The 16907-nt window shown below is 41.9% G+C and overlaps 1 protein-coding gene across 2 annotated transcripts in view; it reads right to left on the reverse strand.

Annotated features, from left to right (window-relative positions):
• Positions 1-16907, reverse strand: part of ap2b1 (adaptor related protein complex 2 subunit beta 1) — a 34264-nt gene that overhangs the window by 13901 nt on the left and 3456 nt on the right. For both annotated transcript variants that reach the window (XM_080749003.1, XM_080749002.1), the window contains exons 3-13: positions 15574-15679; positions 14783-14918; positions 14013-14258; positions 12189-12379; positions 11146-11367; positions 6664-6784; positions 3939-4034; positions 3311-3426; positions 2745-2910; positions 2480-2578; positions 1828-2099 (exon numbers count right to left, since the gene is read on the reverse strand). In XM_080749003.1, the coding sequence (XP_080605129.1) occupies positions 1828-2099; positions 2480-2578; positions 2745-2910; positions 3311-3426; positions 3939-4034; positions 6664-6784; positions 11146-11367; positions 12189-12379; positions 14013-14258; positions 14783-14918; positions 15574-15679 (1771 nt within the window). The remainder of the gene's footprint in view (positions 1-1827; positions 2100-2479; positions 2579-2744; positions 2911-3310; positions 3427-3938; positions 4035-6663; positions 6785-11145; positions 11368-12188; positions 12380-14012; positions 14259-14782; positions 14919-15573; positions 15680-16907) is intronic.

The following is a 16907-nucleotide window of genomic DNA, read 5'->3' on the forward strand; positions in this document are numbered from 1 at the left end:
GAGTGAAACAGAATGGAGCCCCAGGCCCTGTGCAGGCTGAATGACACACACGCACGCACGCACGCACGCACACACACATATACACTCTGTACTGTAGACATGTAGTGTCACAGTAGTGTCACAGTGAGATAAAGAGAACCCTGAAAGCTGAAGCAGGATTCAGGCTGAAGCTCATGTCACTGTGTCAATGTTCTGCACTGCTCTTACTACTGCTCTTACTTCTCTTACACACTAAAAGTGTGTAAAAAGACACTTTTTCTTGTTTTTATTTTTTTGAATTTGTTTGTAAACAACCACTGATCATAGGTGTGATGTTACTGAAGCCAACAATAAAAGGCTAAAGAGAGATTTCTGCCTGAAAATGTATTCTTCACAAAAATGCATTTTTCTCAGCTTTATGTTCTCAAAGAGCTGTTTTTAGGCCACATTCTGCAGCTTCTAGCTAATGAACAGAACAAGATAAAAACTCGAAATCTTTTTCTGTTGCAAAGTAGACATTCTATTCTTCGTTGCCATATAATTGTTGTCTTTATAGTCGAAACCAAATTTCTCCAGTAGGCCTTCAAAGATGAGCGACAATTCTCAATTTAGCTGGCAGTGGATTGAGCTTTTTGTTCAATTCTGTGGCAGTAAAAGAGTTAATAGCACAACACACAACTTGTAGTTCACTACTCACCTGGGATTCCTGTTGTAAAACTTTTTTTGCTTTTAAAATGCAAAGAAAAGAAAACTGTAAATACTACAAGAAAGCGACTGGGTGAATTATCTGTGCTTCCGTCTCAGATGTGTAGAGTAGATTCTATTGCCCCAAATCAATAATCTTATTAAAAGATCGATCCTCTTTTTATAATCTATTAAATTGATTAGTTCGATTAACCGCTGCACCTGGAACGCATTATTACTTTAACCATTATTTTATGCTTTAACTATAAAAAAAAATAGCAGATATACAAGCTCACAGCGCAGCACCGAGTGCTGCGCTTCGAGTGCTGCGCTTCGAGCAAGTAGATCTATTTTTGAAAAATCTTAAAACTTTGTGCAAGTCTTATATTATATATATTATATTTTTGACCCGATTCTATAATGTCTTTAAATCCTTTTAGAAGACATTTTGAAAAACGCCTGTTTCTATGTCAGTGGTTCTCAGACCACCAAAGTTAGGTTTATTTGGCCGTGGACCCCAATCTCAAAATATGTTGTTCCAGGCACCCCCCAGAAGCAAATACTTGATGTTCGCTGTTAAAAAGATAAATTCCAAGATTTGCCAAACAAATCACGATTTTTCCAAAAATAGCAGATCTACAAGCTCACAGCTTGTGAGCTTGTATATGTGCTATTCTTCAATAGTTAAAGCATGACATAATTCCAGATCTCAATGGGTTAACTGGCATGAATGAAAACGAGCCTTTCATAGTATAGAATAGTGACCTGCTGTGCTGTTGTCCTTGTGAAGTTGAATTGCACCTATTGTACATAAATGCATACTGTGAAGTTGAATATATTAATCTGTTGCACATAGAACACTCTGTGAAGATGTTTACAAAAGTTAAGTACAGTACAGTAGCAACTACTGGAAAAATATGCTGTTGGCGTATAGAATATGCCAAACTTTTTGCACATGTACATCTGAGGATGCTCTTTTCTTTTACTGTTGCTCTTTTTGCCTTTTGCACTCCTTTTTAGATTATTATTATTATTATTTTTAGATGTGGTTTGCTGTTATTATATTGTTTTTTTGATATACGACTGCATTGACTGAAGGATGCCAAACAAAAACAAATTTTACTCTTATGTACCTGTACAAAAGACGTAACAATAAAGTACAACCTTGAACCTTGACCTTGACCTTGGATGGGGAGGTGCTTGCGGTGGATGCCGTGGCTGCCTTCCACAAAGGCGTTGGGGGGCTTGTGGTAGACGGAGGCCAGGGAGCCGATGTGGCAGATGAGCTCGTCCAGCAGCGTGGGCTCGATCAGGTCCGTCTCCTCCGAGATGAGGGGCTTCTCAGACAGCACCACCTCCTTGGCCGTCACCGGGTCGGTGGACAGCAGGCGCCAGTAGATGTAGCCCCTGTCGCGCAGGTCAGGGTTGTCGGAGTCCTGCGGGGAAGACAAGAAGCGCATGCGTTGCAAAAGGAGGATTTTTTTTCAAGCTCGCAGCGCGGCACTCTGTGCCGCGCTGTGAGCTTGTATATCTGCTATTTTTCACTGGTTAAAGCATAAAATATTGCGTCATAATGTGTTCAGGCCTAAATGGGTTAATTGGGTGCCCTGACAGGACTTCCTCGGAATGACTGAAGACCCCCGTCAAAGTCACTGGCGGAGTAGACGAGCTTATCAGCAACAGTCAGCATTTCCCTACCCGTTTGTAGGTGCATGTATTTACTGTATGTATTTGAGCGTGTGCGTGTGTGTGTGTGTGTGTGTGTGTGTGTGTGTGTGTGTGTGTGTGTGTGTGTGTGTGTGTGTGTGTGTCTCACCTGAGTGGCAAGGCTGAGGACTTGCTGCACTAGTTCCTGGGTTTCAGATGGCTTCTTGAGGAACAGTTTGACAATGGCAGTGAGAAGTGTGAGCTGGACCTGAAAGTCACAAAAACCCATTTGCAACGTTAGTTAAATTGTCATTTTATAGTATGGACAGTGGTCAATTTGACCAAATTCAATTGAGTATGGATTCAACATAACCAGGCTGACAAGAGGTGACTTCTTAGGTCAGATGGAACAGCTCCACATCCGTGGCTCTCACCTGGGTGCTCTCATCGTGGAAACCCTCCAGGAAGCTCTCCAGCAGCTCGTCTGCGTTGTCGATCCTCTCGGCGTACTCGCCCACGATCCATATCATGGCGGCGCGCGCGTCCGGCTCGTCCAGGGAGTCCAGGTTCTCACACAGCGTGGCGATGATGCTCTCGTATCTGAGGAGAGACAAGAGGTGGTCAGAGTCAGACTGTCCCTAAAGCTCGCCTAGTGTCAACCTGGCCTGAGGCTCATTCTACAAATGCCTTCTAAAATCTTTCCAGATTTTTCAAAAATGTTAAAAAAAATAGCTGATGTACAAGATATCTTTCAAAAATGTTTAAAAAATATTTCAAAAATAGCAGATATACAAGCTCACAGCGTGCCACTTCGTGCCGCGCTGCAAGCTTGTATATCTGCTATTTTTGAATAGCCAACACAAAAATCTAAAACAATTCACGGTTTTAATGGGCTTTGGCGTGTTGCATTCTTGCACATCACAAAAAAGCCTAAGAACTAAGAAGTCTATAATATAATCCCAAAGGCTATCAAGGCGTGTCGGGCAGCTGTTCCACTTACTTGTTGGGGTACTTGCGGAAGATGTCCCTGATGACCACGATGGCCTCCTGGACCACATAGTTGACCTTGGTCTGGATCAGGTCCAGCAGGGTGCTCACACAGCGCTCAGCTGATTGCTGGGTTGGGTGAAAGACAAGTTAGAATGGAAATAACCTTTTGCACCTTTATTTTAAAAAAGGTACACATATTAACCATTCATCAGTTGCTTTTTAGCCAGAGTATTACTAATGTTTTACTTCTATATTTGTCATGTCTCTTTATATTAACTACTTGAACCCTAGTGTCCATATTCTGAGAACCTTAGCCAAAAATAGCAGATCTACAAGCTCACAACGAGCTTGTAGATCGGCTATTTTTGGCAAAGAGGTTCGGTGTAGAGGGGAAAAAGAGCAGACTAAGTACAGAGTGAAAGGTCAACTTTATTAAGTATTCACGGTTCAAGTGGTTAAATATCTGAAAACACAAATTGACATGAATCCAAAATGAACAGATGATTGTGCTGTCAAACGATGACACTATATGGGATCTCTCTCAACTAAGGGGTCCTTGGCCTGAAAACTTTGAAGACCACTGTCTTAGGTGATTTATACTGGTTGTGTCGCACAACTAAGTATGACTGAGGCTTTACCTCCACTTTGATGGCACAGCGCCCGATGGCTCTGACTGCCTTGCGCACAAAGTCCACATCCACCTCAGTAGCATACTCCTTCAGTTCAGCAAGCACCTGGAAGATTAGATGAGAGCACAGCAATGGGCGTTGAGGCTGCAATTCTGGTAACATGTCCTTAGGTCGAACACCCTTTGGTCTAACCCTAACCTCAGTAAAACTATGCCGCAGTGTGATTAGCTAACCTTCCGACGCTGGAGAGTAGCTAAGGCGAATGGGAGTTCGACCTATGGGGCAGTCCCCACAATTCTATGTCCTTTGTCTCCCTCTCCTGATGGAGAGAAGCAATTGCAACAATGACTGAACCATAATATAGATCAGATAGATCTCCATATTCAAACTTTTTGTGTTTGTTTCGTTATAAAATTAATTACACCCTACTTGATCATACAACAGCATCACACAGAAGTATCAAAAGTAGCAGATCCACAAGCTAGAAACACGGCACAATTTGATGCGTAAAAATGTGTATTCATTCAAATAAGTCCTGGATTGTGGCTTCAAGTATGCAAAAACACTAAAAAGATTCATCAGATCATTGGTGAAATGTGTCACATGTCTGTTGTCTATACAGTGTAAGGTACCGACAGAAATAAATCTTCTGGAAGGACAGATTTATTTAGCACTGCAATAAAAGTCAGTGTTTTTCTGTCAATTCTTCCATGGAATCATATTCAAATCCATATTTGCCGTCTTGGAATATGAAGGTTCCTAGTTCCATCTCTGGCTCCTCCTGTCATGTCTAACCCTTAACTGCTCCTCAGTCCTGATGAGCAGGTTGATGCCTTGCATGGTTTCCTCTGCCATCAGTGTGAACGTTGCGTAAATGGGTGAGGTGAAGCTAACACACATTGTAAAGTGCTTTGGTTCTTCATCTTTCGTGTATCATCTTCCTTGATGATTGGTTGACAACATTGTATTTCACAAGTTTTCTTGGAAAGGGGCAATAGAAATGGGCCGTTTACCGCTGCAATTATGAAAACTGTAATACATTTGAATCCTAATGCATCTGATGAAACCTTACCCATTTGTTAGAGTTGACAGAGAATGGACACAAATGGATCATGTGGTTCCATATGTACACTCCGAGTTAAAGGTAGGGTAAGTGATTTCATTTAATTCAAATAACAAAATGGGTCTATGTTCTGATAGTACTATTTATTATAATGTTTGGTCCATATTTGGACTTCAGCCTCATCTCCTGTGAGGAGAAAAAAGCAGTTTCAAAAACTGTTAGATGACAAGTTTTCCTCCAATCAGGATAGAGTGGGGCCTTCCTCCAATCATGGTCGAGTGGGGGCAGGCCTTACCCGCACCAAGGCCTGCCCCCACTTGATCTTGATTGGAAGAAGGCCCCCACCTGTCACCTACATGAAAACTGAAACTTCAGTGAAATCACTTACCCTACCTTTAAAAGAGCTCTATGGGTTTTATTTAAACCTGGGCCGTTATCGGTGTTATCGTGCTGCGTTAACGTGAGACTAAGGTAAAAAGAAATATCGTCGTTAATCGCGGATCAAAGTTGGGTCTGGGAGCTGCATGCGCAATGACATCACACACAGGACACGCTGCCTTGTTTTGTTAGATGCAGTCAACATGTTGTCTAGGCAGAGGCGTTCTAAATTCTGGCTGTATATTTCACAACAATGTGCCTGTTAATTTCACACCGTCATTGGCTGCACCTGTGTGCTGTGCTAGTTTTGATAATGAGACGTCAGCTTTACCTATATTCAGTTGTTATTACTCAAACTCACTGCATGGACATCTCTCCCCGTTCTGTCTCCGAGCTAGAGTGCCCTAAAAGGGTTTTCCAGCCGCCTCCTCCTACCACGTTCTGACTGTCATGATCATTGCCGTCACAAAACAAGCTGCATGTTTAAAGTGCTCCATGTTGTTAAATGCTCCCCTTAGTCCCCTATAAATCACTTGTGCAACTTTGCAAGAAAGAAACGTGTGTAAATCCGTTGATAGAAGTGCAGCAGCAGCTCCGACCACAAGGAAGCACAAAGTAGCCTACACTGTAAAAAACGTTGTGCCTTCTCGTTCTGACCACCGCAAAAACGAGACTGAGTACACTGTCAAAAGTATTTTGTGAATTACGTTTTTTTTTATTTTTATATATAGATAAATAGGCTACAAATAAAATAAACATGCAGCTGTTAATATTATGGGCTCATTGGGCTGTTTGCAGACAAATACATTTACTGCACCCAGCATTTAGCTTGTCAGAGTGGTCTTGTTGGAGCGCCTCAGCCTCGGCTGCAGAGATCATGTGCAACTTCTTCCAGAGAGATTGATTGATTGATTGAAGACTTTATTAGAAGTTTGCATAGGAAAAAGTAGTTTCATGACAGTACAGTTCACTGGTACAAGATCAACTAAAAGGAGATCCTAGTAAGCTTTTCGCCTTATTTACCCAGGAAACCTTTATGTACCTCATATAACATTGAATGACAGACGGACAGAACTCCATCATCATTTGAAAAAGTGCTCCTGCCCCCATCCTTGCAGGGGGGGCCGCGATTTTCAGGGACGCCACTAATTTTGAATGCCTTCGGCAGACTTAAAATGAGCCATTTTAATCGCGATTAATCGCGATTAACTCCAGGATTGAGTGCGATTAATCGCGATTAAAAAAAATTAATCGTTGCCCACCTCTAGTTTTATTGTATACTTGCAATGGTACCTGGGCTATGTTGGCCTGTGAGGCCAGGCGGATCATGATGTCCAGCTTCTCCAGTTTGACGTAGATGGGATCGTTGTACTTGACAAAGAACACCTTGATCTCCTGCTTCAGGATCTCAGGCCTACACAAGAGAGAAACAACCAGGATAATGATGTCATACCATCCAGTTATTGTAATTGATGGAAACTGCACTGTATCTTCAGGGCTGCCTAAAGTTATAGTATTAACCCCTGAAACCCTGCGCTTGGCCACTCCCTTTTCCCCTATATACCAAATCTCTTTGGCGAAAATCTACAACCTCTATAATGTGCTCGTATTTTTGCCCAATGTTTGCCTATTTTTGCTGAACGTTTACCGTTTAAAATGACATGCCTAGCACAGGGACACTAGGGTTCAAATGGCTAAAAAGAAAATTGCATGACAATCTAACCTGGCAAATGTATCTAAGTAGCATTAGATTAAAACCGTCTATTTTCGCTATTTGTGTACACCATCCATTGTTCAACAAAGTATAACACAGGGTTAAGTGGTTAATCTGACTAATTGATTTAGTTGATTATAAAAACATGTTCAAATTTGTATCATGTTGATTCATTGATAATTTAGAAGGAAAAAAACACGCTTATCCATTAATCGATTACAAGTCAGTTATTGGTTCTATTTATTGGTTTCGATACACTTTTCACTTAACACATCTGTTGCCATGGCTTATTTCTGTCTGTACTGTGCTCTTGCCATGTTTTTGACCAACTTCGAAGACAGCCTCAGCATTCAGTTTTATCGTGACAAAATCACACAACACACCGAATGAAAGAGGAGATTCTCTAGTTTCACCCGGTCCAAGAACCATGTTTCTACGATGTTCGCTTCTGTATTTATAGGCCAGACAAAAAAAAAAAAGCGGCCAAAAATGACCCCTTTTTAGACCTTGTTTTGAGAAAAACAGCTTTTAGTGAATGATACTGTATCAGGCTGAAAACTCACTTGATCTTTTTAGCTTTGACTTCAATGACTTCAATATTGTATTTACAGTATTTTTCCTTCAAAGAAATACAAAAGAATAAGACAAATAAGTGTTTTTTATTTTGTTTCTTTACCGTTTTCAATCAAGTGTATTCTTGCTAGTTCAGTGTTTCTCTGGCTTGTTCACATTGTTTCTCACATTGTGCGTGTGCGCGCGTGCATGCGTGCGCCTGTATGTGTGCACGTTCACAGTTCAGAGTCTGCATGCGTGCTCGTGTGCGTGTGCATGTTCACAGTTCAGAGGCTGCGTGCGTGTTCACAGTTCAGAGGCTGCGTGTGTGCACGTGTGAGTTGAGATGAGGCCGGTCAGAAACAGCGGGCAAGGAAAGTTTTCAGTTCTCCAAAGGGAAGTCAGTAGGCTCCTCTGCACGAACCACTACCTATAAATATAGAAAAATAAAATCCATTTACAATACAATGTGTCTCACACGCACGCGCGCACACACACACACACACACACACACACACACAATACATGTTCTCTATCCCTCTCTCTCTCTCACACAATAAAATACATTTCCTCTATCCCACACACACACACACACACACACACACACACACACACACACACACACACACACACACACACACACACACACACACACACACACACACACACACACACACACACACACACACACACACACTACATTTTCTTTCTATCCCTCCCTCCCTCCCTCTCCTTCATTTCTCTCCTCCCTCCCTCTTTCTCTCTCTCACACACACACACACACACACACACACACACACACACACACACACACACACACACACACACACACACACACACACACACACACACACACACACACACACACACACACACACACACACACACACACACACACACACACACACACACCCCAAGAGAAAACATTTTCTCTCTCTCTTCCTCCCCCCTCCTCTCTCTCTCTCACACACACACAAACCACAATAACCGTTTTACTAAACAATAATCTTACCTTCAGGGGCATCACGTGACACATGATGGTCATCATCATTATCTCCAACAGTATCGTCTGATTCTGAGTCTAAATAAATAACAGATGGGAGGGGGAAAAAAGCACAAATCAATTTACACCTTTAGCCTAAAAGTTTTAGGGGTTTAGAAGACACATTTATCCTACCCAGAGCAACTTAGATTATAAAACATACATTGATTCATCTGACGATTATATATAGGCTATATATATATATATATATATATATATTCTGAGAGCTGAATGGACTCTCCGACATCTGTGAATGATTGAATAGATACATTCTAAATGTAATCGTGGATCACTACTATACCGGCAGTTCGCGATACAAATACAACTTCAGAAACAGAAGGGGGGGGGGGAGAAAGAAAGAAACATTTACCTAACGAGCTGCTGGTTTGGCACGTTCACGACGGGGCCTGTGTGTGGGCTGCGGGCCGTCCCCGCAGCCAGCTGGGGAGAAGCGACCGGGTCCGCCTCTGGTGGTTCTGGCTCCGGTTCTGGCTCACAGAAACCTCCGACTCAGTGTCAGGCCTCGGGGCAGAATGCTGTATTGGCTGTATAGGGCTCTCTCATAGGGCTCGATCATCATGTCCACTCGTCCAGGGCTCAGTGGGTCAACCCGCGGTCGCGGTGTTGCGCTGAGTCGGATTACCTCCGTAGTTGAAGTTGGAACCAGACAAGAACGCGATCCACAGTGAGGAGAGGCCGCCGTCCGATGGCTCCACTATGGACGCGTACATATTGCATTCTGCTCCGAGGTCTCTCGCTCTCTCTCTCTCTGTGACAAATGTCCGACTACAACTCGCTCAAACAGGTATGTTTTAGACTCCATTATATAGGTTCAGGCGATGGATTCTTCCTTTGATCGTGGCTGTTTGTTTTGTATTCCAGGGTCGAAGGAACGCAAAAGTAGATTGTCTAGCTGCTGCTGTAGCGCCACCGTCTTTTGACATTGTTGTGATGACTGATGAAGTAGAAAATGTTTGTCACAGTGACCCACTAATGCCAGGACATTCACAGCAGCCCGTGATAGCACTAGAGTTAGTTGTGATGACGATGATTATGAGGAAGAATATGTTGTTTGTCACCGCGACCGACTAATTCCAGGGCTGCATAGCAGCCCGTGATCTAGAGTTATTGTTTTGACCTGGGGGAAACACCCTGGATTCAATCCATTGGTTTCACACAACAGGGCTTCCACTAATCTGACAATAGCGCCATCGTGTGTAATAAAGGTGCAATTGACTAGCCTAATGCACGGAAAGCAGTTCAAAGCAGTGAAATGCATTTCTGGTTTAGAGCGAGTAATGAAGTTAGATATTTGAGCCATTTGAGCCATAGTTTAGCAATATTGTGGTTCATGGGAAGCATTTGTATTTGTTTTTGCTCACATCACTTGTTGAATATGTGATTTCTGACTTTTTTTTAATCACAGAAGCACCAAAATTTGTCACAAGATGGGGGAGAGTGTAATTAACCTAATTAAGTAATTAAACCCAAACTCGGGAAACTCGGGGTTGGCACAGCGGTCTATTTGAAATCAAACTCGGGAAACTCGGGGTTGGCACCATATGTGTTAATTCACCCTTTGTCAAGTTCCGCCCGTTGTCCCGCCCCTCTTCGCACCCATTGGTGTCTTGGTGGGACAAAAGTCCTTTCTCTCCATCCACAACCATTGAAATGCAGTTGCTTCTTATTGTTATTCTGTGTATTCTATTCTCATTTTAAACTTGGTTTCAGTAAAAAGGAGCCTCTCAGGTGCAATATACTGACTTGGCATGTTTTTAAATGTTTTTAAACAATGATGTTTTAGCATAATCAACATAAAAAAGGCAGAACCAGGGCGGGACAACGCAGAAAGAGCCTGCTGGTTGGTCAGTCAGGAACCAATCAGAAGGCTGACAAAGGGTGAATTGTGTTGTGATCAGGGTTCCCACACATTTTTACCAATTAATTTCCAAAACTTTTCCAAAACTTTTCCAGAATATTTAACCTAATTTCCAGGACTATATAACAATAATTCAGCTCAATAACAGGTCGTTTACTCCTATGTGCAATGCCCAAAGACAGGTAGTGTATGCCAGTGGTTCTCAACCTTTTCAGGCCGTGACCCCAGAAATAATCATGTTTCAACTGGGGACCCGGCACCCTGACGAGCACTAAGAGTTGAAGAATTTTGTATTCACGGTTCTATTGTGAAAATAGCAGACCTACATGCTCACAACGCCTCGCAACGTGAGCATGTAGATCGGCTATTTTCACAATTTCTGCCTCTAATATTTGCAATTTGGCCCATGTTTAATTTGTCATTTCAGAGGTATTAGCAAAATCAATAACCAAAGACAATGCATAGCAATTTTTTCCAGGACCTTCCAGGACCCTTCCAAAACTTTTCCAGTACTGGAAAAAATATTTTTCTAATTTCAAAATATTTCCAGGAATTTCATGACCGTGGGAACCCTGTGTGATTTCTGACCTTTTCTGGACGATGAGGTTGATGTTCCTCAGGGCCACGTACTGGACCTCGGGCTCTCCAGAGAGCAGGGTGACCAGCGGCGGGGACAGCTTCTTCAGCAGGGTGTTGTAGTAGTCAGAGTCTTTGGGCAGCAGCTCCAGGAACTTCATCAGCACCTTGACCGCAGACAGCACCACCGCAGAGTTGGCGTGGGACAGCCGAGGGGTCACGCGCTCACAGATGCTTTTTGAGGACGAGGAGGGACAAAGGATATCATTACAATCTATTTTATGCGTCCCTCTCCATAACGGCATTCTCTATTATTAAATGGCAGGTTCGTTAACACAAGAGCCCCGATGTTTGCAATTACGGTAATATCGTCGGATTCGTTGCCATGACCCAGAGGGACTCATCGGCTGCTTAGATCCCATAACCCGGGGGAAATTCTGTATTGTGCAATATACTCAAACTCTGCATCAGCGAGTACTAAAAGAAAAATACATTGGTGCACCCTAAAATGGTGTATCACTGATGTGGCATACCCTGGTAGTTACAAATCGCTATGAGGGGATAACAGTGGATGCGTGAGGTCTTCACGCTGATGAAGACCTGAACGGTCGAAACGCGTCCGTGTTTCATGCTAGAGCCTGTATGAGGTAAATAAAAACTTTTGTAAAAAGGAGATTCCTTTGAGTGCTGGCAACCTTCTTCATTTCATTGTTTGACAGCCCAATTATCAGTGTATGTTAGATTCATGTCAATTTGTGTTTTCAGATATTTAACCACTTGAACCGTCAATACTTAATAAACTTGACCTTTCACTCTGTACTTAGTCTGCTCTTTTTCCCCCAATACACCAAAGCTCTTTGCCAAAAATAGAAGATCTACAAGCTCACAACGCCTCGCAGCGCGAGGCGTTGTGAGCTTGTAGATCTTCTATTTTTGGCTACATTTCTCAGAATATGGACACTAGGGGTCAAGTGGTTTTATAAAGAAATATACAGTATATATATCACTCATAAGATTTCGAGGACCCCATGTAGTAACTCTGATCTAAACGATACCTTTGAGCTTCTCTTTCATCCTTAGGGTTGTAGTTTGACAGGCAGTCCAGGATGAAGATCTGCCCCCACTCCGTGCACTCATTGAGGGCCGTCAACAACTTGTTGATGTTCTGGGGATTCAGGTCCAGGAGGTTGCTGTTAGGGTGGGACTCGCTGATCTCTGACAGCGCTGCCACAGCATTGGCTACAACCTAGAGGACGGAAGCATGCACCAAGTCAGTCCAATCTTCAGGGTTTATTTAACCCATTTAGGCCTAGAATTACTGAATGCTTTAACCAGTGAAAAAATAGCAGATATACAAGCTCACAGCGCGGCACCGAGTGCCGCGCTGCGAGCTTGTAGATCTGCAATTTTTTGAAAAAGTTGTGAAAATGTGTGCAAATCTTTGAATATATGTATTTTTCAAAGCGAACGTTTGTAACTCAAATTTTGCTTCTGGGGGGGTCCCTGGAACTAAATGTTTTGAGATGGGGGTCCGTGGCCAAATAAATATCATTTTGGGGGTCCTTCACATGAAAAGGTTTAAGAACCACTGACATAGTAGTCTCTCAAGAACAGACTAACTGAGCTCCAGTTAAGTGAAAAGGAGCCAGATTGCTGACATAGAAACATAGGTTTTTCAAAAAACCTTAGAAGGATTCAAAAGACACTTATAGAATCGGGTCAAAATTCTAATTTTCACGATTTTTCAAAAATGGCAGATCTACAAGCTCGCAGCGCGGCACCGAGTGCCGTATATCTGCTATTTTGCAATAGTTAAAGCATAAAATAATGATACACAATAATGTGTACCCGTTCTAAATGGTTTAATTGTTCATGGGATAAAAAGCTAATTGAGTCAATTACAATATAAGTGTTCTGCTGGCGTACAGCGTGACTAGAAATCTGGACAGACAGAGACAAACAAACAGAAGAACAGACCCCCTTATAGACGGCTAGACTGAGCCACACATAATAGGCTAACAATCTATTGCCAAAATACATTAATAAAATAAAATACAAAGATTTTAATCACATGGTGAATCTAATGAAATTTAGCACTTTGAAATTTGTATAATAGGCTGTAATTTGTCAACATTGGTCCACCACTCACAGTTCTTCAAAATAATTGACTAATTTCCTACTCTGAGACGCCCGATAAATACAGAATTCCTTTTAATGTACACAGAAGTGTGCATCATCGTACTGCTTTATTATCTGATTTGGACAAAGATCGTATTGGGACTCAGTATCAGCAGATACTCCATATTAAATTACTTGGATCGGGCAAACTCTGAGAATAGAAGGTAGAATCCATTATCCCAGTAACTACACGGCCATAACACTATTGTCGTATAGCAGGGTTCCCCAATTGCAGTTCCCCAAGGGGCGAATCATGTCTAGGGTACCAAGCCGAGGGCCACAACATTGCAGGGGGCGACGGTGGCGTTCCCGCTACTCCAGTGACTGCGACAGTTCAGATATCGTCGTTGTCGGGTGAAAACCATTCGTTTTGCATTTATCATTTTAAAAATTATTCAAACTAGTGAAAACAGCCGATCTACAAGCACACAACGCCTCGCACTGCGAGGCGTTGTGTGCTTGTAGATCTGCTGTTTTCACTACTTTTGTGCGACGGCCTTGTATGATTTGTGAAAGAACATACAAATTTGGAAATAAGAGATTTCCACCCGACAACGACGATATACTAGTGTTGTTGCTGCTCTTATACCAACATTATTACTGGGGTTGGTGGGGGCCAGACAGTAGCCCCCGCGGGCCGCAAATGGCCCGCGGGCCGCCTATTGGGGAACCCTGTCGTATAGCACCATCCTAGTACATACCATGGGGTTGGAGTCAGCAATGAGGTCTCTTAAAGAGTCCAGGAAGCCCTGGTCTTCCACCATCTGGGCATTGATGTCATGGAGTTTGGCCACGCACACAGCTGCCGTCTTCCTCACATACGGGTCCTCGTCCTTCAGACACTTCCTCAGAGGTTCACAGAGGTACTCTGTGATCTTATCCACCCGGATGCAACCCATGGTGCGCACGGCCAGGGCACGGATCAGGGGGTTGGGGTCCTCGCAGTCCTGCGTGTTGGCAGAGAGGACAATGAGTTAGAGAGGCAGGTGCTGAAATTTCAAAAGGGGCCTTTTGTTGAAAATATCGAAAATAGCAGACCTCCAAACTCACAACGCGTCGCAGTGTGACACGTGAGCTCGGCTATTTTCGGTGCTTGATACCACCCTGAACTAAGCATTATCAAGTCAATACTGATAACGGCATGGATTTCTACACAGAGAGGGCATTTTTTTTCAACATAAGATGCTGCATTCAAGTTCAGGAGAGTTTGGATAAGGCAATTCTCTTGAATGCTGCCTTCAGGTATGGCATGGAAAGGGGGCATTTGCATTTCTTTCACCATGGTAAAAACTGCATTCATGGTCTGGAGAGGGCACTTTTTTTTACAGACGGATAAAAGGGCAGGGGCTCAAGTCCCCTTTGATGTCTATGTGTGCACGTGCCTGAATTCACATTCTGGGCAGGCTATGAAGTTCAACCTCAATTGCAATTAAGGCAACAAAAAAAAACAGACACCAGTGCGGGGTCTTGCCTTGACGAAGCTGTTGACAGCCATGATGGCCATATCAGGCTGGCTCTTGGCGTAGTTCATTAAGTAGAGATAGACCAGCTTCTTCAGCTCCAGGTTGTCAGTCTGCATGCAGTTCACCACATCTGGAAACAAGGAGCTGAGGGCAGAGGACGAGGTCTCAGTCAAAAATCACCTTTAAGACATTTCACTAATATATCTTCACTAGGAAGACACTGAGAAATGGAAATTGCCATGGGTGAGTCCAAGGTTATTATAGTAAACGAAAACTAACTAAAAAACGAAAACTAGAATGGAAAAACATTTTAGTTAACTGAAATAAAAATAAAAACTAAGCTTTTTAAAAAAACGAAAACTAACTGAAACGGTATTGTGTGTTTCCAAAACTAACTAAAATAAACTAAAATTATAGAGAAAATCTCCTTAGTTTTCGTCTTTTGTGGAAATAAAAAATAAAAAACACCAGTTGGTGAGGTCAAAGAGAGAAGTTGTATGTCTCAACATTCCTGCCACTCTCAACAATATGATGTGTTGTTGATTTTCTTTATTAGACAATACCTTTTCCGGAGCTTTTTTAATCTCACCCCTGACAAATACCCCATATTACGTAAAAGACTAAAACTAACACTAAAACTAAGCATTTTCAAAAAATAAAAACGAAACGAAACTAGCAACCTCACTTTAAAAACGAATTGAAACTAAACTGTAATTGAAAACAAAACCTCAAAACTAATAAAAATAAAAACTAATGGAAAAATCCAAAACTATTATAACCATGGGTGAGTCTGAAGTACCTGACATCCTTGCCCACAGTCATGGCAGCGATGACCTTTTTTACTGCCTCCTTCCTTTTCTCCTTCTTCTCATTGTTCAGTTCTGCCTTCAGCTCAAAGATCTCCCCTGGAGGTGGAACCCCAGCGTTAAGTACAGTAGAAGTAGTACCAGTAGTATATAGGCTACTAAACAATATACAGTAAACCCGTGTTTATCTGAACCAATTAGGAAAGGGGCATGCATAAAAATACAAACGCTTATGAAATCAAGTAAGAGTTCAACAACTAATGAAATTATTCAAATTATTTTTGGTATAAAATACACTTAGGTGGAAACCTTTTTTTATCCCACAAAAGTTTATAAAATACAGAATATCTACACGCTCACACAATCGGCTAGTCGGAAGCTTGTAGATCGGCTACCGGTATGTTCACTATTTTTGCCTGACACTGTTGTACAACAATTACAAATGATAAAATAAGGCTCATGACCAGACTCATTGATTTAGCCAATTATAAAGAAGAGAGTCTATTAGAATGTTTTTGCATTGATTCATTCATATATATAAATAATGTTTATATTATTAAACAATGTGCTTCAAGATTATTTGATTAATCAAAAAAGTATTTTATTTCAATAATAGCTAATACAATAATTGAGTTGCAGGCCAAGAATCTATGCAACTTGTCTATTTCTGCAAAATTACAGGAATAAAACTGGACTGTTGATTTCACAGACTGTCTAAAGTTCTCGAGTAGCACAATCCTGAAAGAGCCATCTTAAAATGTCCTCAAGTTCATCTAGCATAACAGAAAATCTGATTCATGATCCAAGAAGTGCAGAAGTATTGTCTCTACAAATATATCATTGTCTTTAACAAGTATTCATCCTTTACAGCTTAAATGTAGACTGTGTATGTAAGAAAATACACAACCTCTTTGGCTTGTGCAGGTGGAGGATGTGATCAATCATTGACAGTGTGTTGTACCACTGAGAATGGTTCTTTTAATATCCTTCACGATCACCTGATCCCTGCACAGCACACTTTACACAGCTCCCCCTTTTTGTTTACTTTAAAACCCAAATAAAGCTGAAATCAGGACTGCCTTGTACCATCTAAAGACATTGTGTGAAATCACATGCCCTGCACAGTCCAAAAAAGTACTATGTATGCCTGGTGTGCATATGAGGTACCGATAAACACAGTCACAGTAATATTATGCTATAGGCTTTTTTCCAAGCCATTCCCTGCAACTAGGTGAGAATGGTTATTGCCCTGACTTCTAAAAACAATGTATGGTTGCTTACGGTGGAAAACTTTTACTGTAATTATTATTATAATTATTATTTTACA

Source organism: Nannobrachium achirus (genome assembly GCF_963921795.1).
Source record: "Nannobrachium achirus genome assembly, chromosome: 19".
Taxonomy (NCBI): Eukaryota; Metazoa; Chordata; class Actinopteri; order Myctophiformes; family Myctophidae; genus Nannobrachium; species Nannobrachium achirus.